General features: G+C 39.5%; 1 protein-coding gene across 1 annotated transcript in view; it reads left to right on the plus strand.

Moving 5' to 3' along the window:
• LOC140372023 (interleukin-1 receptor accessory protein-like) overlaps positions 1 to 22916 on the plus strand; it is a 31112-nt gene that overhangs the window by 7417 nt on the left and 779 nt on the right. The window contains exons 2-10 of the mRNA XM_072459280.1: positions 1851 to 2046; positions 3377 to 3460; positions 8037 to 8262; positions 12214 to 12382; positions 13094 to 13162; positions 16995 to 17121; positions 17631 to 17779; positions 19245 to 19388; positions 20273 to 20416. Of these exons, the coding sequence (XP_072315381.1) occupies positions 1851 to 2046; positions 3377 to 3460; positions 8037 to 8262; positions 12214 to 12382; positions 13094 to 13162; positions 16995 to 17121; positions 17631 to 17779; positions 19245 to 19388; positions 20273 to 20416 (1308 nt within the window). The remainder of the gene's footprint in view (positions 1 to 1850; positions 2047 to 3376; positions 3461 to 8036; positions 8263 to 12213; positions 12383 to 13093; positions 13163 to 16994; positions 17122 to 17630; positions 17780 to 19244; positions 19389 to 20272; positions 20417 to 22916) is intronic.

A 22916-nucleotide genomic window follows, 5' to 3' on the forward strand; every position in this document is an offset into this window, starting at 1 on the left:
CCAAGACTAAACCAAGACTAAACCAAGACTAAACCAAGACTAAACCAAGACTAAACCAAGACTAAACCAAGACTAAACCAAGACTAAACCAAGACTAAACCAGGACTAAACCAGGACTAAACCAAGACAAAACCAGGACTAAACCAGGACTAAACCAGGACTAAACCAGGACTAAACCAGGACTAAGATGGTTTATAGAAGGACCAAAACAGGACAAGTGTGAACACATCTTTGGACCATCATGTCCAAATCGTTAAAAAGTTCACTATGTAACTTTTAAACGGTTCATCATCAGCTTCTCTTATTTAATGGCGTGGAATATTCCACAGAATTGCATTAAACTTCTCTAATATAGACATATTCACTGAAAGCTACTGTAATCGTGCTCGCCTCTTCACAGGTCTGATATGTAACTCAGTCTACTCGGTCCACCTGCTTGTCTCTGTGGAGATTTGAGCTGCAAAACTAACTGCAGTCCATTCGAAATTGCTCTTTGAACGAGCGCAGTATTTGAAGTACCATCATTTCCTCTACAAACATCAAATATCCTGTCTTATTCTCCTGGACGCTTTTAAATTGTGAACTTTGAACAGAATCTCATTATTGAAACATAAATCGCAAGCCTAATCGCAACCACAATGTTTGTCAGAAAAATAGCAACCGGTAGATATTTTCTCTGACTCGTTGAGCTTAGAAAAGTTACATGGTACACTTCACGATTTCCTTGCTGCCGACATTATCGCTTCATTACGGATGTTGAAATTGGCTGTAAGTGTAATATCGGTGTATTTAACGAGCCGGGTTGAAGGGGTGAATATATCTGAATATTTCTCAGTTAAGCGCTGCAGTTTGGTTCAGGACCAAGGACAGAGGCGGAGTCGCGCTGCGTTGCTGTTTAAATAGGAGATTCATTCGGTGCCTTTCTAATGCGAGCCACAAGTCAACACACAAGTACAGCTGTAAAGTCGGTTAGTGTTGTGGGTTTTATCTGTCCCACTTTGGTGTGTGTATTTATTCATATATTAGTTGTTTTCAAAGGATATGTTCACCTTGAGAATGCCTGTGTTGGCTCTAGTGTTGTGTTCCTGGCCAAGACACTTCTCCTTGTCTCGGTGTGGAAGAAGAAGTGCTGACAAAGCCTAATGCATTATTGCTATTGTTTTGATCGGGTACTAAAATGTGGGCAACAAAAAACAAATGAATATTATGTAAGTGGAAATATATTGATGGAAAAAAAGGATTTATTAGATGTAGATAAAGAACTGAATAGTCTAAGCAGCAGTGCATTTGCCAGGCTCTGCGCTAGCCTCAAGTCAGATACTAGATTAACTGATAATCTGGTTGATAACTGACTTAATGCTATTTAAAATTGTTATACAATTTGGTTTTCAAGACGAATTTCCAATCAGAGAGCAGAATGAGCCTCTCACGAGTCTTATTTGTGTTGCCAGTTTCAATACTGAAATCCAGTGTGTTTAGACCTCTCTAAAGCCCAGCTCCAGCAGCATCATGAATCAAAGCTAGTGCAGCCTCTGCAGCTTAGTGAGACTGGAATTCTGTAGAGGTTCTGAGCTGAACATGAACATAAACTGAGAAATAGAGACACTTGTGTCATTCATCTGCAGGTTAAGGCTGGAAACACAGGTTCACTTGTGAATGTAGTTCCTTTTTTAAAACGCAGTGCTACATAGAGTTCCTTCAAACCTGGATCGGTTACCTTCAGTTACCTGTTAAGACTTTTCATTCTGCTGCTCTTCTTACTGAGGGGCAATTGTAATTTCCCCTTTTTACAAGTCAAATGTTTCTTGTCTTATTATTAAAATGATCATCCTTGCGTGTCTTCCCTGCAGAGCCCATGTGTTACGACTGGGGTGAGTCGAGTGAGGCCGCGGTGCACGTTTTGGTCGATGAGTCTGGTTTCCTGTCCTGTCCGCTCTTCTCTCACCCTTCTGTCTACAACTACTCCTCCACACAAAGCGCGGGACACAATTTGTTCTGGTACAGGGCCCTGCAGGGGCACGACATCGAGCAGCCCATCACCAACAGGTACGAGGAAAACAAAATCATTATTTAGCAGGACCCTTTTAATGAGAAAGTAACATGCTAAACAGTGCATGAAAAACGAAAACAATTTGGTTGAAACTATGAAAAGAAATAACCTCTACAGCTCTCACTGAGATTATAGATCATTGACTATGGGTAATATATATATATATATATATATATATATATATATATATATATATATATATATATATATATATATATATATATATATATATATATATATATATATATATATATATATATATATATATATATATATATATATATATATATATATATATATATATATATATGCCCTGCGACAAGTTGGCCACTGTCCAGGGTGTACCCCGCCTAAGGCCCAAAGTTACTGGGATAGGCTCCAGTCACCCGCGACCCCGAAAGGGAAAAAGCGGTAGAAAATGGATGGATGGATATATATATATATAATAACAATATTTGCCTGAATATTCTTGGACTTGAGTGTAGCCTTTAATGAGTTAGATGATGTTATTTTATAAAATAAATGATGTATCTTTTTTGGATTATAATCCTCAGCATTTCAATTATCTGAAAGTTTCCAAAATAATAGTGTATAAAGTTTATTTCAAGGGCAGCTATTCTCAGGATGAGGGCATGTGTTGTGGCTATGGAGTTCCCCAGGGACGTTACCTTGGACCCTTTAGTTTTACATATTTATCACTGACGACGGATGTAATGACGGAATGAAGTTGATTGTCAAATGCAGAATCAAGCATTATTTATTAACTTTCATAGAGAAAACTGGCTTTCCCCTCTTCTTTTCAAGCAAAACTATCTGTGGAAAAAGAAAACCATTCACATGTAGAGTTATTTGGATTGAATGTGTTTCTTACTGCTGATAATTATTATTTAATATGACATGCTTCTTCTTGCACAGCCTGAATACAGAGCCAGAACCACCGTCAGTCTTTCTTCTCGGACACATGGGGCAGACCTTTTTCAGAACCATTTGAATATTGTCAATCATTTTGGAACTTTTTAAAACTTTGGGCACTGGCCAGTATCATACTATGAATAATACAGAGTTAGAAACAAAGATTTAAAAATAATGACGGCAAAAGCAAGGTTAGAGATGCATCTTAAACTCCATGGAGCTGGTCTTGTAATTGCATGTGGATGTAAATTGAAGTGGTTAGAGGGAAACGGATGGAGCGTTTTGTAACGATTTCCACTGCCGGGAGCTCGATTAGTGTCTGCCAGTAAGTTTTTATGCACCTCTAATGGACTGACTGTGATTTAACCAGCTTTTCCTTCTTTTCTCAGACTGATGTGGGTTTCTCTGTTACAGCGCGAGGATCAGCAAAGACCGAGACCGCCTGTGGCTGCAGCCGGCTAACGCTAACGACACGGGACAATACATCTGCATGCTACGGTACGTACAGCGCAAACACAAATGAAGAGGGCAACGGTACGTCAGCGGGGGTGTCAGAATGATTCAGTTGATTAACAAACAGATATACATGTAATAAAGTAAATGTCAGAGCCAATGTTTTCTTGTGAATGACTAAACCATTGCGCGCTTTCGGCAGGCTAAGTCAGGCATGTCCAAAGTACGGCCCGGGGGCCAAATGCGGCCCTTAGACCAATTTTTGTTGGCCCTCCGGCTTCCTGCTAAGTTGGCCCAAACAACAAATAGAAGTACTTTTAAAGTAAAATTGGAAAAATTCAAGCCTTTTGATGTTATACCAACCTAATAATAATGTTTCAAGTCTTATGAAAGGTGTGGATGTCAAATGTAAAACTTTTCAAATTTGACATTGTCAGGTTGTTTGCTCCGTATAAGTTTCAAAATGCGGCCCTCAGTGAAAAAAGTTTGGACACCCCTGGGCTAAGTGTTGAATATTTTATCAGGCACAAATTTAGAAGGTGGTGTTAATGCCTCGCTTCACCATGAGAAGTTGTGCGCATGCCCCAAAAATTGTGTGTGCAAATGAATACCGTATTTTCCGGACTATAAGCCGCTTTTTTCATAGTTTGGCCGGGGTTCGACTCCGGAATGACTTAAATGTGATATTATTAACACATTATTATATAAATTTGTTCATTATTTTCACACTGGCAACCGCATTTCACATGTTGATTATTTTCACGCTGACAAACACAAGAGGGCGCTCTAGGCTTTAAGCGACGCAGAAGAAGAATCTGCACTTCCTCTTCCTCTGGAGTTTGTGGAGTTGTTTAGAAGTGACACAGAGGAAGAAGAATTCAGTGGATTTAGTGATTTGGGGTAAAACTGATGCTTTGGTAAACTTGTTAGCATGTTCTTTATGCTATAGTTATCTGAATAACTGTTAATGTTACGTTAACATACCAGACACTTATGACGTTGTTCGTTGTCTGTGTGTCATGTAGCTGAAGGTGCTACGTTAGCATATGTACACCTATTCACCATGTTCTTTCAAATTACATTTCAAGATTAAGTGTCTGTTCTTGGTCTTGGATTTTATCAAATAATTTTCCCCCAAAAATGTGACTTATACTCCAGTGCGTTTATTTCCTTTCTATTATGGATTTTTGGCTGGTGCGATTTATACTCTGGAAAATACGATACTACCAATATGTCAAAGGGTTTGTAACCAATCTTTCACAGTTTGATAATCAAAAATCCACAAAATGACTAAAATTCACACATTTTATATTTCTGAGAGTGTGTTTCTGAAGTGTGTGTAAAGACTTTTTGTTTGAGCATTTTAACTCAAAGTTACAACTGTTTTTGACTGTGCATCTTCAAAATATCAGCTCCTCACATCAGTTATTTTACAGCTTGATACTGTTTTGAAATGTGAAGACGAGGATGGAGAATCTAACGGTAAAAGTTTGCTGGGATCGGAGCTGCAACACAAGTGAACAAAGACCTTGAATTAGCCTTTGAACATAAAGGTAGCAGGTGTTATATAGTGTCAAAATATCATAAATAATTTTAGACAAGCTATTTTAACTTCAATGCGTCGTTTCGCTGTGTGGTTCATTCGGGTGAAGGCGGTTTGAGGATAAAAATCTGTTGTTTCAGAGTGTTTTTCTCGGTTAGATAGCATCGCCCGGGTTCCTCTGCGCTCAGTGCTTCTTTGTGCATTAATCAGTTTAAGTGGCTCTGAGCGGCTCTAAAGAGCGGCTCCGGCTGCAACAGATCCTCACTGAGATGTGGCGTTCGCTGGCTCACGGACAATAAGGACCCGGAAACTGTGAATCTGTGACGGAACCAACACTGCCTGACAAAACAGATATTTAATCATAATAATAAGGCAATTTATTTATATATTACTATCCAGAACAATGAAAAAACAATTAAATTTAAAGAAGATAGATATTTGTTAGTTATATGTAGATTAATTAAAACGCTTGTATTCAAATATTGCTGTTAATTATTAGTTGTTGTTTTTTTAGTTTAGTCTGATTTTTCTTTTTTTTTATTGGACCTAAACAGATTGAAAATATTTCTTCTCATTTCAAGTAAAACTGTCAATTGCAGATTTATTGTTGAGCAATCTTTAAGTGAGTCAGAGATGTAAGCTAAAAGGAAAATATAAATAAATACATTATACTATAAATATAAACAAAATACATGTATAAACGACAAGTTCAGAAAAAGTTTGATAAATTCTCGTTATTCCTTTTTTGTTGCTTCAGATGAAGGTATTTTAAAGAAAGAGACACCATTACGTCTGTCTGTGCCACTGTTCTCTTCTTTTCAGTTCCAAACATGTAAAAATAAAACCAAATAGAATATTCATGCAAGTGACATTGGAATTTCAATGATATCAGAAAATCTTTGTTTTCACCTTAAAGATCCCATATCATGCTATTTTTCCCGTTTCGTAGTCTACCCTAAGGGCATAGTTGATAATGATAAGTGTTGTGCAACACCCATAACATAATAGTTATGAAATATCACCCATATCTTGGACCCCGCTCACAAACCCGAAAATGCAGATGGCTTAGTTTGAGATTCGCCCCCACCCTCGCAAAGAGCGATCTGCCTCACCTGCCCACAGCGTGAGCGTGCGTTCCCCGCTCACCCCGTGACGTGGTCTCAGCGTGAGCGTGCGTTCCCCGCTCACCCCGTGACGTAGTCACAGCGTGGAGACGGTGGGGGTGTAAACAGGCACATGTCAGCGGCATCAGCTTTGGAACAAAAGAAGTAGCGTTTGAAGCTAACTGTGCCTAAATAGCTGCGGTTCCTCTTCTTCCTGCTTCCTGGAAGATGGGTTGACACAGCTGAGTTACACAGGGTAGCCCTCGTTCATCTGCTCATCCGAGGGGAAGGATAGAGGCTGTTCTCTAGTTCTCTAGATAGAGGCTGCAAGAATCAATCATAAAATCACTTTGGGCACATATATGAGGCACCAATAGCCCTGTAAGAAGTTACAAGCTCTGAAAAATCGATTTTGCAGGATAAGGGACCTTTTAAACATTTTCATTTTGTATCTCTTAACCTTTAACTTTCTTAACCCATTAGAAATAAGATGGTAATTGATGCAAATAAAGTTTCTTCTCCAGTATTGGTCATTTTATCTGCTCTGGGCAGCGGTACAACTGAGAGTAATAAATAAAACAGCCTCTTTATGAGGTAGAGCCACACGCAGAGCCAAACTGAAGACTAAATTATATTCACAATAATCAATCATTACAAAATAGTAGAAAATTCAATTATGTTCTATTCATTCATAGTATTTATTTAAATTATTTGATAAAAATTCTCTTTTTCATGGGCCCCTGTTAAAGCACAACACAAAATAAATAACAAACAAACACAGGATACTAAAACACAAATAAAACATTCAATAAAATGAACCAATACATTAAACACATTTATACAGACAATATGAGGTAAAATTATATAAAACAAGTGCAATGCGGGTCGTCCTTGACCAGCGCTTTAAAATCATTAAAAGGCACACAATTATTTGATTTATTAAGTCTGTTTTGTTCCACAGGAGCAAAGTTGTTAAAAGCCTTTTTTCCTGTCTCTGTGTTGACACGATGGGATTGTAAGATCAAAATGTCCTGAGACCTCAAACGGTGAATACCTGAACTAATGTGCAATAAATAATAGACGTTGTACATTATTGAAAGGTTTACCACACACACAGAATTACACCAATAAATTTTAAAATGAAAAATGTGTTCTTGACAAAGTTATTACAGTAACTCAACTGAAAATGCATTAGAAGTTCAGACAGTTTAGTGGAGGTAAATATTTAGACATCTGTTTGGGGTCAGTGACATGAAGCAACACAGATTAGCCAAGCGCACTTACTGAACAGACTGAACTTCCTGTTGCGGTCATGTGTCCCGCCTACTTCCTGTTTCGGTGTTGTCCCAGAAAAATACAGCAAACTCAGAACCATCTTTAGCTATCGCCCTCTCAGATCTAGATACAGTGGATTGTCAACCCAAAGCGTGAGCCACATTTGCACCGCTAAAGGTCATTGATCGTGTGGAGCGTAACATCTCAGTTGATTTTCTGTGGGAGAAGTGCTCGAGTTTGTTACTTATGGAAAAGTACAGATACAGGGGGAAAGCTTACTCAAGTAAAAGTTAAAGTATTACATAGAAAATATCCTTACATTGATGAACTACCTTTAAAAAATGTAAAAGTAAAATGTATTTCAGTTGAATGTGGTGGATTTGATAAATAATTGACTGTAGCAAGTGAATGTTCTTTACATTTCATTTGTACTTTTCAGTCCAGTTCAAAACAGAAAGTAGAGATACCCGCTTTCAAATGTAGTGAAGTAAAAGTAGAAAATACATCCACTGTAAAATGTACTTGAGTCAACTTTTACTTACTTGTACTTTTACTTTTGTACTTTACGTTCCTCCGCTGCATGTCATAAAAAGCAAACTGACTGATAAAAATATAGCTTAAGATTCTGCTAAAAGATAACGAGAATAAAAAGCACTTAATTATAGTGAATAAACCGCATTCTTTTTTTTCTTGGTTGCAGGAATAAGACGACTTGCAGTAAAATCGCGATGCGTCTCACCGTCCTGCGCCCCGAAGACGTCGCCCGCGGTAACAGCTGTGCCCCCGCCGTTGCCGTGCCGGTGACGCAGGAAGTGATTCCCTTTCAGAACGGGAAGATCCTGGACTGTCCCGACGCCGAGGGGGCCGCCAAGATGGCCGACGGCACTCCCACCGTGTCCTGGGTCCATCTGGGGCGAAACGGCAAGGTTCAATGATCCGTTCATGATAATTTAAGATCAGGAGCTCGAGTTGGGTTTTCGAGCAAAGAGAAGGGGTCACAGTTCATTTTAGGGCAGTGCGGGGTCATCAAAGTAAGGATTTGTGCTGATTCATTAGTAAAAATCCCAAACTAATGATTGGAAATTGCGAAATTTACAGTTTATTTGTTTTAAATAAATGCTTCTTGGTTGGTTAATCATTTTAATCATGTAATGCATTTGTCGGGGGCCACAGTTTTAAAGGCCGGCCCCGGAAAGTCTCCAGTTCAAGATAAGAAGGCTGGGAACTACTGTATTTTTATTTTAGGGTATTTTTACTTACTAATTAGCTGTTAATTTGCATCCATCCATCCATTTTCTACCGCTTGTTCCCTTTCGGGGTCGCGGGTGACTGGAGCCTATCCCAGTGACTTCGGGCCTTAGGCGGGGTACACCCTGGACAGTGGCCAACTTGTCGCAGGGCCAACACAGAGACATAGACATTACAGACAGCACGCTCACATTCATTCACTAGGGCCAATTTAGAGTCACCAATTTTACCTAACACATGCATGTCTTTGGACGGTGGGAGGAAGCCGGAGAACCCGGAGAGAACCCACGGTAACACGGGGAGAACATGCAAACTCCACCCAGAGAGATCATGTGATGTTGGTCTGGTCCGAGAATCGAACCCATGATCTCCTTCTTGGGAGGCAAGAGCGCTAACCGCCTTTGCCACCGTGCACCCCTGTTAATTTGCAATTTAATTTAATTTAATTTAATGTCAGTGTTTATTTGTTCTTTATTCTACTTAATCTTATTCTGCACTGGAAACATGTACAATCTTAGAGATGTTAAATTATAAGTATGTATCTTGATTTGAGTATATTTTGACTGTCTTAAAATTATTTGCCAATATAGAACGTAGGAGTTTTGTTATTTCAAGTTAGAAAATCCTTTGCTCTTTTTCTTATTTTAAGTTAAACAAGATATGTTATGCTTGTTCCATTGGTAATCTTTCTTTAATGTTGTCAAAATATACCCAAAACAAGAAAAATACTTCAAAATACTGTTTTATGGCGGTTGGTATTCATAACGTGCTACATCACCGCCACCCTCTGTAGTTGTACGTCTTCAAAGTATGTGTTTCACGCTATATTGTAAAAAAAAAAAAAAAAAAAGAGTGAAAGAGAAGAGCTCTTTTCCTGCATCGTCAAATAATCATAATCAAGCAATTTTAACATCATCGCATCATTTTGCAGTGTAGTTTCTGTGCGTGACCGTGTTTACAGTATAAGATGCAGAAAATCAGCACAATTCGTACACAAGGCAATTCAAAGTGCTTCACGCAACAGGAAAAAAATGCATTAAAATCACAAAGACTTTACAGAAATAACAAAATCTTCATTTCTAAAGCGTAAATTACAGAGTGTTTTTCTCCAGTAAGCCACAGTCGGACAGCATCTCCCCGTTTCCCCAGCGCTCGACGCTTCTTTGTGCATTAATCAGTTTAAGTGGCTCTAACGACCCGCTCCAGCTGCGACTGCGACGTTAAGAAATGTACCCTAAAATAAAGTCTTGCCTTAAAAAAGTCATGTTCCGTCATAAACTCATTAACAATAACGGTCTGAAGCCTTTAAAAAGTTAGAGTGGCACAAGGGTTCGCTGTAAAAAACGGGTAAATGCATTTGAATGATTCACGGCATTGATTTCTGAAACACTGGGAGCTGCCAAGTTTGACTTTCTGGCTCTCTTGCCATCAAATGTAATACTCTATTTTAAATCCACCCTTCCAAATGCAGAGAACTCTAAAATACCTAAAAATACCAATGGCAATGACGGCGACGATGAGCTGAGATATGACACCACCAGTTTGTAACCCTTAACTTCCTGCTGTATTTTGTATAGTTACATGTTGTTAACACAGTTTCCTGACGTGTGAAATAGTCCCTTGCAAAACTGCACCTTGACGTCTTAAATTCAACCTTGGAATTCAAAAGGCGGTAAACAAGACAAGCAGGCTATAAATCTAATGTTTCGAGCTGACGATTTGCGCTTGATGCAGGTTCCCCTTCCAGAAGTAGATGTATCTCCAAGGTCTGCATTTATACGTACATACATACATACATGTATTTATACTTCATCGTGAGCCTTCTGGAGCAGACTTGGTTCTTGAACGGCGAGTGCGTACATGGTCCATTTAGTTTTAAACAAGTCAAACACTTATTTCTATTGTACATTGACTCTTTTTAAATACATTTTAACCAAATAATGGAAGAAATATGGTGACTGAAGGCTTCTAGATAATATTTATTAATAACATTTATTATTGAGGAAAATCATATGGTTTTATTCTTTTTTTTTTTTTTTTTTTTTGACATTTTGATGTTGAAGGTGCGACACTTGACAAGTTGTATAGGACGGATTCTTGGATTTGATTTGTAAATTCTCCTAGTTTGCGCACAAATATGTCTTTTGCCAAAATAGCACCCGTTTTGGTGCAACATTTTAATCTGAAAAATGGACAGAGCCAGGTTTTAAGTTCTTGGTTCATTTACAGAGGGGATTTTGGATGTTTTATTTAGTTTTCAAGAAAACTAGATCTGACTGAAAACTGACCAATTGGCAAATTTTTAGAATTTCATTAGACCTAAAACTTAATCAATGAAATAGGCTTAGAATCAATAAACCCTTATGTACGCCTTCTGTTAAGAAGGTTTGGTGTGTGAAGGTGCTTTAAGTCTCCCAGACTCTTAGACATTTCTCTGGGGCACATAGACATCTATGGATGGAGTAGATTAAAGGAAATAATTAAAACAAAGAATTGAGAGCAGATTTGACAAGTTTGATTTTCATACATGAAGGTTTATATGTTGAGAGAGCAAACTTAAAAAAACAATGTTTTTCCTGTAGTGTCTCACCTTAAAGGTTGAATGGACGATTTTTTTGACCAAAATCTGAATCTTATTTCCTCGTGGCGTGGACTGCAGATTAGTCCTGCCACGTATCAATCATAAAACGCACCTACCGCTCTCCTGCAGCCGCGTGTGGCTCGTCCCCCGAGAGCAGCACGTTTCTGCGTGTCTAAGCGCATGGATCTATCATAATATAGTTCCCTCAGTGTACGGGACAAAATTAAGACGGAGAAAGACAGTTCGAGCTGACTCATAAGAAGACCGAAATCTACGGGAGACGAGAGATGTGATGCGATCCGTCGCGCTGACAAACAAACGCACGTGTGTGTTGTATCGGTCCACACGGGGGAGTGGCATGTGCACTTAAGCCTGCGTTCTCAAATCGCCGAAAAATCGTCCATTGCGCCTTGAATATTGCCACTGTCTTAAAAAAGACTTTATGTGCTTTAGAGTCTGTATAGTCCAGATAAAGACCATAATGCGACTATGACTATATGTAATATTGTCTAGTCACGATTAGTTGATGAATGGCTGGACTGGGAAATATGACAATAAAATGCACCACAATGCACTTTTTTGTCTAATAAAAGCTAATATAAGGCTTTCAATATCAATATCTTAAACAAAAACAATACAGACTTTTAATTATTGCCATTGGACTAAAAATAATGGTCAAAAACATGCTTTCATACTAACAAAGGACTGGATCTCTATTGAAACTACATCATTGACTGCTAGAAACTATGGCTCTGGGACCATTTAATAAGGCACAGACTTCACACACACACATTTAAAAGTAAATCTCAATCGTTACAATCAGGAAGAGACATATTTCATTCAAGTTAAATGTTTGAATCAAGTTTGTTTGTATGAAGTCTTAGTTCATCTTTTAAAAACATCAGGAGTCACAATTGCACAGATAGCGTTATTCCCACGGTCAAACGGCACAGAGCGAGGAGAAAGGGAAAAGCGAGGATGTGTGCAGTATGTGTGACAAATAATACACTCCAATACCTACTTTCCCCCCTCTTTTTATGCCCTTTAGAACTGTGTGCAGTTCCCGGTCAAATCCCCCGAGCGGGAGGTGAAGGGCCTGTCGCTGCAGGTGCACATCATGACGGAGTTTTACCAGGGCCTGTATTTCTGCTCCGTGCACTACCAGCGCAGAGGGCAGGCGCTCAGCTTCACCAGAGCCATCAACGTCACAGCAGTCAGTAAGCAAACAGTCAACAACTGGGATTCAGAGTACCACATTTTCCGGACTATAAGTCGCACCAGCCAAAAAATGCATAATAGAGAAGAAAAAAAACATAAGTCACACTGAAGTATAAGTCGCATGCTACAGTTATTCAGATAACTATAGCATAAAGAACATGCTAACAAGTTTACCAAAGCATCAGTTTTACCCCAAATCACTAAATCTATTGAATTCTTCTTCCTCTGTGTCACTTCTAAACAACTCCACAAACTCCAGAGGAAGTGCAGATTCTTCTTCTGCGTCGCTTAGAGCCTAGAGCGCCCTCTTGTGGTTGTTAGTGTGAAAATAACAAATAATATCACATATAAGTTACTCTGGAGTATAAGTCGCACCCCGGCCAAAACTAAGAAAAAGGGTGCAACTTTTAGTCCGGAAAATACGGTAGTAATCATATTTATTAGCAGTTGTGCACTCGAGATTTGTGAACTTTTTTCGTGGAATTTTGACCAGTTTGGTTTCATTTTCTTCTAATTTCAAGACAAAAAATATCCGTCTGTAAAATAAGATCATTTCAAATCTAATCAAACTAATTTGTCATACTCCGTGAACAGTTAATGTAGCTTGAGACAATGAATCTTAACGTGTCAAAGGTTGTGCGTTTTTAACTCATAATTGTATTCAGTGAGGTTTAAACTGGTGCTCTGCCGTTTCCTTCTGTGTGTTTCAGACCCAACAAAACACAAAGAACCGACAATTTTGCAGCCGACCAAAGATTATGTTTTCAACTTCAAACAAGGTATCGTCCTCTTTGTCATCGTCTAAACGTGCAGGCGAAAACCTCAGACATGGTCCAGGACTTGCCTGACCAGCCGTTCCCAACACGTTTTGGCAAACTAATTATCAAACCTGTGTGAGGGTCTGGAGCTCGACCGCTGCGTTTCTATTTCTAGGGCGGATTTTAGAGAGCAGAGACAGAACCAATCACATAAACCCAGAAGTGACGCAAAAAACGCGACACGCTTAATCGGATATTACGCAGCCCATGTCAACTAGGCGTGTTCCGCGTTATCCGTCCCCGAACGCAGAAAATGTCTCCTGAATCGCGACGACGCCCTTTGTATAACCGCATCTAACGCACATTCATCACAGCGAGTAGAGCGGACTTTCCTGATCGTTCAAACCGAAGCGAGAGCAGAAGTAAATACTCGGTCACGAGCCGGGCCACGAGCCGGGCCACGAGCCGGGTCACAAGCCGGGTCACGAGCCGGGTCACAAGCCGGGTCACGAGCCGGGCCACGAGCCGGGTCACAAGCCGGGTCACGAGCCGGGTCACAAGCCGGGTCACGAGCCGGGTCCGCCATCTTGAATGTTTTGGAACGGGGGTGGAACGCTACTTCCGTATCTCAGTGTGACGCGTTAAAACCTCAGACTGGGATTGGATAGGTAAATGGATTACCGACGACTTCATTGGCTCTGACTCGGGTTCCAGACCCTTTACGCATTCAAACTGAATGTGGGCGGGGCTGGCGGGTCAGGCAAGTCCAGGACAGGCCTATAAGATAAATTACATTACTTTTTTGTGCAATTTCAAAGCACCAACTATAGAAGTGTTGCCTATAAACAGGGATTGAAGGTTTTGTGCTGCTGTGTCTGTGGGAAAAACACTTCACCCACTTTGCATTAGTTTGAATTGGCAGTGATGTTTCTGTCACTGGCACAGGAACAATTCAACAATCTTAAATAAGACAATAAGTTCTATTCATCTTGATTAAAACTTGATTGAGTAAAACAAGATATGGTTTGCTTGTTCCACTGGCAATCTTACTTTTAAGGTACTGGTAGTCAAAATACACTCAAAACAAGATAAATACTACATATTTTGAAAATGCATTATTATGGATCTTATTTTTGATGGTCATTTTCCCCCCTGTGTGGCGACAGAAGAACTTTAACATGGAACACCCTGAGTAACATGAACACATTAGTAACAAAGGGGCTTGTAAACTAGTTTTCTGAATTATAATGTTCATTCTATCAACGCATTTAAACCGATCAGCGCATTGGTTATTTATCAAAGTTCGTTTTAGGCGGTAGATTGGCTATAACTTTATGTTGACAAATGAGTGAAGTTAAGGGAAAGTAAGCGTTTTTGTCTTGAACTTGTGTGGACAAATGGGATTTTTAAAGACAGCTGTAAGTTATAATGTCGGTGTAATCCCTCATTCGTCCAGGCGTGTTCCATAGTAGAAAAAGCTTCAGTTGTAGTCATCTGGACTCAGTTAGAAAAAATAGACGTTTCGACTCTCATCCAAGAGTCTGTGGTAAGTCCAGCCCATTGGGAGGAGCCTTCCTGAAGAGGAAAGAGTTGTTTGTTACAACAGAAACTTACCCTCTTGGTATCTACCGAGCCTATTCAACCCTTTAATGGGCTATTAGTCTCCCCTTTGTCTTTGTGAGACCCTGGCTCACCCACCCTGAGTACCTGATTAACATCTAAATGTCCTGGTACTGGTCCTCTACCTCTCCAGGGGTTCAGGATCCCATTGTACACTACAGGAAGATTGAATCTTAGTCCTCCGTTTCTGTTTAAAGAAGGTTTTTCTTTTTTAACAATCCTTCACTCCTCTTTCAAACCATCTTTTCTCCTGCTTAAAACCTTCACCTCACCGTCTTCAAACGAGTGATTAGAGGCTTCAAGGTGGAGATGCACGGCGCTCTGTGGTCCTGAACTTGTATTTCTTCTGTGCTGATAAAGCCTCTTGTGTAGAGGCTGTTTCGTCTCACCTATGTACCGTTCTTTACAGCTTTCTTCACTGCATTGGATCGAATAAACTACATTGCTCTGTTTTTGAGTTTTTGGGGAAATTCTAATGTTGCAACACGGATTAGGCACAGAAGTATAATAATAAAGAAACAGAAACTTATTTAAAAAAAACTTCTTATACTCAAAAATAACTTTTTTTTTTTTTACAGATGTTATATGGACAGAGAATATTGCACCAGGATGATTGGCATTATGTCAGAGTATTTGACAATATATCATTAATCTATCAAATAAATAAGGTACACTATGTCGGGCTATGGATTAGGCCAAACGTCACGGCCACAAAACGGTTCTAGAGTAAAGATCATCCGAGTGGGTTTGACAACAATCTGATTTCGCGAACATGACGACCAGACCAGAGCGTTTCCCGACGTGCAACTCTCGCGGGTTCTTCCTGCTCAGCATAACTCAAGTCTCGCTTAATCTACATGGATGTCTTTTTTTGGTTTCCGTGTCAAAATGATAGGGCTCCCCCTCCGGCCTTTTCCTGCCCCGGCTCGTTTCTGAATCTAAATTGCTTTTCTCTAAGAGCGTCTTTGCGCAGGAGACCGAACGCTCCCTAAGTTAATCGCGCGGCCCGCATTAGTGGAGTCTCTCGCCCACCGCTCGTAAAAAAATGCGGTACCAGACCAGATTTTACGGGCCGTGACTGCGTGATGAATGGCTCTGACACACGTCCTAGGCCCTACTCTTAGTTTTAGCTGTGACAGCAGGTTTTATCAGCGCCGATTTAAGACCCAAATATGATTGGTTTGCTTTTATTCAAAATGGAGCGGCCACAAATCAAATGAAGACCCACAGCTCGGGCCAAAGACGCACAAAACACAAGCAAGAGCCCCCACATCCATTTAAACTGGATTCTCTTGACAAAATACGCCGTGTCAGCAAAAATCAATATTGCAACAGACTAAATAAATGGCAAAAACCACCAATCAATGTCCTTCATCTGTTTTTAAAGTTAAGTTAGACTAATACAATAAGGCATGCACAGTTCTGTTTTAATTACCTGAAATGATTGCGGCAAAGAGTATTAAAAAAATCGCAAGAATATTGTTATCGCTGCAAAAATGTTCAATATCGTACATCCCCAGTTATTCATCCTCTGCATTTGACCCGGCCTTCAGTTGCCTGTCACCTTGGGCGACAGTGAGACAAAATCTCCAGGAGGATCTCGCTGGAGGATTTTGTCAATTTGAACAGGTTTTAAGGTTAGAATTATAAGCCAAATTGTTGACTGGAAAAATGGACATCTTGTGTATATTTAATTATTCCAGTTGTTCACATTAAAAAAGACTGTGGTCACTGAAATCAATCAAGCAGAATAGGTATCTTGAGAGAGAAAAACATATCTAGCACCACAATAACCATTTGTTTTTTATTCTACTCTACATTTGATTTAAATTGCACATATTTCCGAAGGGTCCTACATTTCTTTGAAGGTATTTGGAGTGGGCGATGTGGCCTCATTAGTCTGTGTAGTGTTTTTTTTTTACTGTGGAATCTTCATTCATCTTCAATTAAAGCTCATAAACTAAATGTGTTTATGACCATAGACACGTGAGTTAAAGCTAAAGCCGCGCCCGCACAGCGACAGTGCCAAACCAAGGAAACTGCCACTACAAACGCATTCACACTTTCAGTTTGAACCATCTCGCTGATTAGTTTCTGAATAAAACGAGTTATCTTCTTTCATGTAAAAAGAAAAGAGAATGGCTCTTTGAAACAGATCCCATCACTTCTACTAATACATATCAAAGGGGATAATAAAGTCTAGCATTGGTCTAAAAACTGGTTTATTCCTCAGACGAAGAGGCGCGTCTGGTTTGTACGGCCCTGTTCCCGTACCTGATCTCGCCGTGGGAAATCTGGTGGACCGTCGACGGCAAAACTGTGGAGCAGCTCAACGATCCGCGGTTCTCTAAAACAGCCAGGTACAAAACAGGAACGCGCTAAAAGATTACACACATCATTGAGATTTATAACACATTAAGATAAAAACATGCCTGGAGTTGTATTTCGATTCATTCACAATTGTTTGATTCCTGTTTACGAGGTCGTCTTCAGCTCCTTCGCTCATAGATTTGTTGTTTTTAAGTCCATCTTTAATCATCGCCGGACTCACTCTGTAGATTTCTGCTGTTAAATCACGTTCAGTGCCACTTTGTGCCCGTATTAGCGCGTCAGGGCAAGCTAGCTTTTGATTATTTCCCCATTGTAATTCCCTGTGCTGCCAGTAGATGGAATCCTAACACAAAATCTTAATGTGGCCTGGTAGAAAGCAGTGTGTGATTTACATACGTCATTGTAAGTTCTAAAAAGGAAAGGTACTAAAGAGCATGTTTAAAACGTCAATGACACTACAATGAATGCATAATATTTGTCTTTTAATATCCAGTACACCTCTCTGCGAGTTTTTAACCAGTTTGTGTGATTTCTGTAGTAAGTTGAAGGAGGACTATGGGGACCGCACGGAGCAGAGTGTTCTGATCATTCAGGACTTCCAGCGGGAGGATCTGAACCGAGAGTTTAACTGCTCTGTGAGGAACGACGGCGGCAACAAGACCGTCCGCGCTCAGCTCAAACTCGAGGGTGAGACGTCAGCACTTACAGATATGTAGAAGCAGTCGTGTGTAAATGCAATCACCTTTTTAGTTGACAAATAGTAGGTAATGCGGTTGAGGGTATTAGGGAGCAAGGGAGTGATCAATAACAGTGTCATAAATGTATAAATACACAAACATTTCCACGTTCATACAAATAAAATGTTGTAGTACAGTGATCCCTCGCTATAACGCGGTTCACTTTTCACAGTCTCGCTGCTTCACGGATTTGCATCATACATTGTGTTCTGCATTCTGATTGGCTAAACAGTCTCTCCGCGTCTTCTCCACCTGTGTGTCAATAACGTTACACCGTTATTGACACCCACAATGTCGACAAAACGTTCTGCACCGACAAAGGTGTTAGTCCAAATGATAACTCCACTTTAGGTTTGGTTAATTTATTTAGTGAACACCACGTTCACGTTAGCCAACACAACAACGTCTCCCTCGGTCCCACCCAGACACGTAATACAGGTAAACAGAACAGTATTGCCCCCTAGCTGTCAGGCATGAGAAGTGAAACTTAGAGAAGTGAAACTCAAGAAACTAACAAAAGGCACTTGCGGTCGGACCGAAAAGGCAGAGGAAGATGAAACTATCGCAGAAAAAGTTAAACTTAAAACAACAACAAACGTTTATACAGTACTTTTATTTGTTAAACAAATGCTTGGGCCTGTAAAATGGTTTTGTTCCTTGCTTTCAATGTTTTATGGAGTATTTCATTGTATAATAACTGTAAAAAAAATAAAGGTTTCTACTTCACGGATTTCGCCTATCGCGGGTTCTTCTTGGAACGTAACCCCAGCGATAAACGAGGGATCACTGTACTTTTAATTATACGGAAAGCACATTGTAAACGTCTAGACTGAAATCTGAACTGATAGAACAAACATGAAATGAAGAGAGTATTTTATTGGTTTAAGTTCTAAACTACAGGTGGTTGTTACTAATGATTTGTTTAGTAGTTAAAGAATCATTTATTCTATATTTGTGTTCATTTAGACTTTTTTAATACACTATTAACCAGATAAAGGTTGAAATATTGTGACTGAAGGCTTCTAGATAAAATATTTATGAATAAAGTGTATTATTGATGAAAATTGCTCTCTTTTGACATTATGATTTAAAATGCTTTGTGTTTTGGACTCTATAGTCCAGAAAACAATTAAAATGATCAAACTATGATTATTTTCTGTCATTGATTAGTAACAATTAGTCACTAGCACCAACTCAAACTGCACTTTTGAATCCATTGCCATATATTTGTGCAGCCCTAGTTTCCTGTTGTAGGCGCCATGTTGACCATCCAAACGATATAGTCCTTTTTTGTAGTTGTTAATTGCTACGGCAACGGTCCTAAAGCGTCATCGCACCCACTGAACCCAGAGGTTATTGCACTTGTGCACAATATCAACCTTTTTGATTCAGCCTTGTTTTCCACTGACCCTCAGCCTCTCTGCCGTCTCTGGAGCTGGGCTTTGGTCTCGGCGTCACGCTCTTCCTCATGCTGCTCCTCTTCGTCGTTTATCACGTGTTCTGGCTCGAGCTGCTGCTGCTCTACAGATCCTGGTTTGGCACAGATGAACGACACACAGGTTAGTGCCGCCAGAGGACATTTGAACAGAACAGACTCCTTCAGGTTTTACGGGACGGTCGAGTCGGGTTTATGGGGAGAGAGCAGTGGGGGAAAATGTTCGAGATCCTCGGATTGATTTAAACACACAACATGTAAATATGCACCGCAAATAAGATGGAAAATGACAGGAAGTGACATTACACTGGGGACCCTCATTCCAGTCAGATTTTATGCAGAATTTACACAAGGAAACAACTTTTTTGATCCTGTAAACAATGAATTAATCTGAATGAAATTGCTGTCATATATTTGTATTTATTAGATATAGAGTTTTGGCCCAGTCTTTGCTGAGTCATTTCCTGGTGTGGTGTAATTCATTAGAAACGAGAAGCGAAATTATTAACCTAAAAATGTGCTACTCTCTGATAAAAAAAAAAAAAAAAGTATAATCTTTATCAAAATTCAAAACATATTTATCTCAACTGCATTTTAGTTCAATGAGTCGTCCGACCTGTAGGGGGCGCTTTAAGGCGTGACTCAAAAAGCTCAAAAAAACGTAACTTTAAAGGTCGTTTTTTTAAAGTAGTTCTTACGCAAGGCAAACTTTCCAAACTTCTACTTATTAATTATCGTTAGTCTGATGTTTTTAATCGATCTCTTTATAACATTACCTCACCTTGCTAATCGCTCTCAAATACCTAAATAAATAAACCGTACTGAACTGTATTTGTTCTAGTTTCTCTGGTTATTTAATCCCCCTGTCAATCACACTGGAAGCTGCAAAACATAACCAATTTAAAAAGAAAAATCCCGTTCTAAAACACGCCCGGCGATGTATCCGTGGTGACAGTGTCGAGCTTCCTGTGTCGATGGCGTTTTGTCACGGTCTTTCTTTCTCGGCAGACGATAAGGAGTTCGACGTGTACATCTCCTACGCTCGGAACAGCGAGGAGGAGCACTTTGTTCTGTCCACGCTCAGGAGTGTCCTGGAGAACGAGCTCGGGTACTCGGTCTGCATCTTCGATCGGGACAGTTTGCCGGGAGGAAGTGAGTGCAGTCGTCCTCTTGAGTTATCAGCAACACTACGTAACATTTACCCAGTCACAACACAATCATTTGGATACTAGTCCTTAATACCAGTTTCCCTCAGTCCCATCTTCATTCATCCTTCCATTTGAGTCATTTAGGTTCAATAAAGATGGACTGGTATAATTCCGCTGCTATTTTCAAGAAAGAAATGAAAGTGTCTTATCGAAAAATGTGGCTTTTTGTCCACTTTTTTCAATTATACAGTGTTTTAGGGAAATTAAGCATTTTTCTTGGTTGTGGTTTTTAAATGTTAAACTTTTGAGGCCTGACTGAGTAATAATCTTAAGGTTTAGTCTCTTTACTCTTCTGTGTTCTCTTTAGATCCAAGTAGAATGCACCAATTAGCAGTTATCTCGTTAACGGGGCTGTGATTAACCGTGATTTTATGCAAAATACAAATACGTGACGCCAGTAAATCACCAATAATCAATATATTTTGCGTGACACCTAACGATATATCACCATTTTCAAATAAACAAGTACGTTTCAAAGGTGCACCAGGTTTATGTTTTGGTGGACGGTCTGTTACCTGTTTGTTGTCATGGAGATGCTCTTCTACTTGCCTTGGATGTTCCACAGTACAGCATTACTAATTGAATTACCTTACATTCATTTAATTACATGTGTTTTTATTGCTCAAAAATACCTTGAAAAACATGACAGTTTCTACAAGTCTGACCTGTAACTTGGCCTGCTGGTCTCCATGGAGATGGTGGAGATGCAATGCCATACTGTGGAACTATATTATACTATATTGACTCATCGGTTTTAATTATTAGAACATAGAACAACAGAAACAACAGAACACCGTAATAATAATACATTTTTTTTAAACTTTTTTTTTTTTTTTAACACATTTTTATCTAGTTTTTTTTTGTCATTAACGGGAACGTTTTTCTTAACCTTTTTGTAGTTCATTAGCATTTGAACTGTTGCGGGTTGAATAATAAACATATGACTCATTAATGACACTCACTACTTAATTGTTTGCTATGAATGCATTAATAAGTTAATGCAGCACATGTTTTTTATGGTTTATTATTTTTTTATCGAATTATCCTGAGTTGTAGTGTCAGTGGCATAAGAGCTAATAAATACGTTTATTTTTTTAATTTTAAGTGAGAAGATGAAAAAACAAAATAAATTAAACACAATAAAAAAGAGCGGGGTGAAAAAAGACTTACAAGGGCGGAGCCAGAGAAATAGAGGTATAAAGTCGTTTCAATAGCAATACATCGCATTTCAAAATGTGTTATTGTGACAGGCCTTCGTGGCGGACCCTCCATCAGAAAATGTCAACAGATAAACGGTAAAATTATCTGTATTTTGATGTTTTGCCACACTCCAAATCTTTAATTTTCCATACATGTCTTTGGAGGGTTCAGGAGACTAAAGAGAACACAGAGAGAACACAGAGAGAACACAGAGAGAACACAGAGAGAACACAGAGAGAACACAGAGAGAACACAGAGAGAACACTGAGAGAACAGAGAGAGAACAGAGAGAGAACACAGAAAGAACACAGAGAGAACACAGAAAGAACACAGAAAAAACACAGAGAACACAGAGAGAACACAGAGAGAACACAGAGAGAGAACAGAGAGAGAACAGAGAGAGAACAGAGAGAGAACACAGAGAACACAGAGAACACAGAGAGAACACAGAGAGAATAGAGAGAGAATAGAGAGAGAATAGAGAGAGAATAGAGAGAGAACAGAGAGAGAATAGAGAGAGAACAGAGAGAGAACAGAGAGAGAACACAGAAAGAACACAGAGAGAACACAGAAAGAACACAGAAAGAACACAGAAAGAACACAGAAAAAACACAGAAAAAACACAGAGAACACAGAGAGAACACAGAGAGAACACAGAGAGAACACAGAGAGAACACAGAGAGAACACAGAGAGAACAGAGAGAGAACAGAGAGAGAACAGAGAGAGAACAGAGAGAGAACAGAGAGAGAACAGAGAGAGAACACAGAGAGAATAGAGAGAGAATAGAGAGAGAATAGAGAGAGAACACAGAGAGAACACAGAGAGAACACAGAGAGAACACAGAGAACACAGAGAACACAGAGAACACAGAGAGAACACAGAGAGAACAGAGAGAGAACAGAGAGAGAACAGAGAGAACAGAGAGAGAACACAGAGAGAACACAGAGAGAACACAGAAAAAACACAGAAAAAACACAGAGAACACAGAGAGAACACAGAGAACAGAGAGAGAACAGAGAGAGAACAGAGAGAGAACACAGAGAACACAGAGAGAATAGAGAGAGAATAGAGAGAGAACAGAGAGAGAACAGAGAGAGAACAGAGAGAGAACAGAGAGAACACAGAGAGAACACAGAGAGAACACAGAGAGAACACAGAGAGAACAGAGAGAGAACAGAGAGAGAACAGAGAGAGAACAGAGAGAGAACAGAGAGAGAACAGAGAGAGAACACAGAGAGAACAC

This window comes from Eucyclogobius newberryi, unplaced genomic scaffold (assembly GCF_026437365.1).
Source record: "Eucyclogobius newberryi isolate DKJ021-1_F unplaced genomic scaffold, fEucNew1.0.hap1 SCAF_10, whole genome shotgun sequence".
In the NCBI taxonomy this organism is placed as follows: domain Eukaryota; kingdom Metazoa; phylum Chordata; class Actinopteri; order Gobiiformes; family Gobiidae; genus Eucyclogobius; species Eucyclogobius newberryi.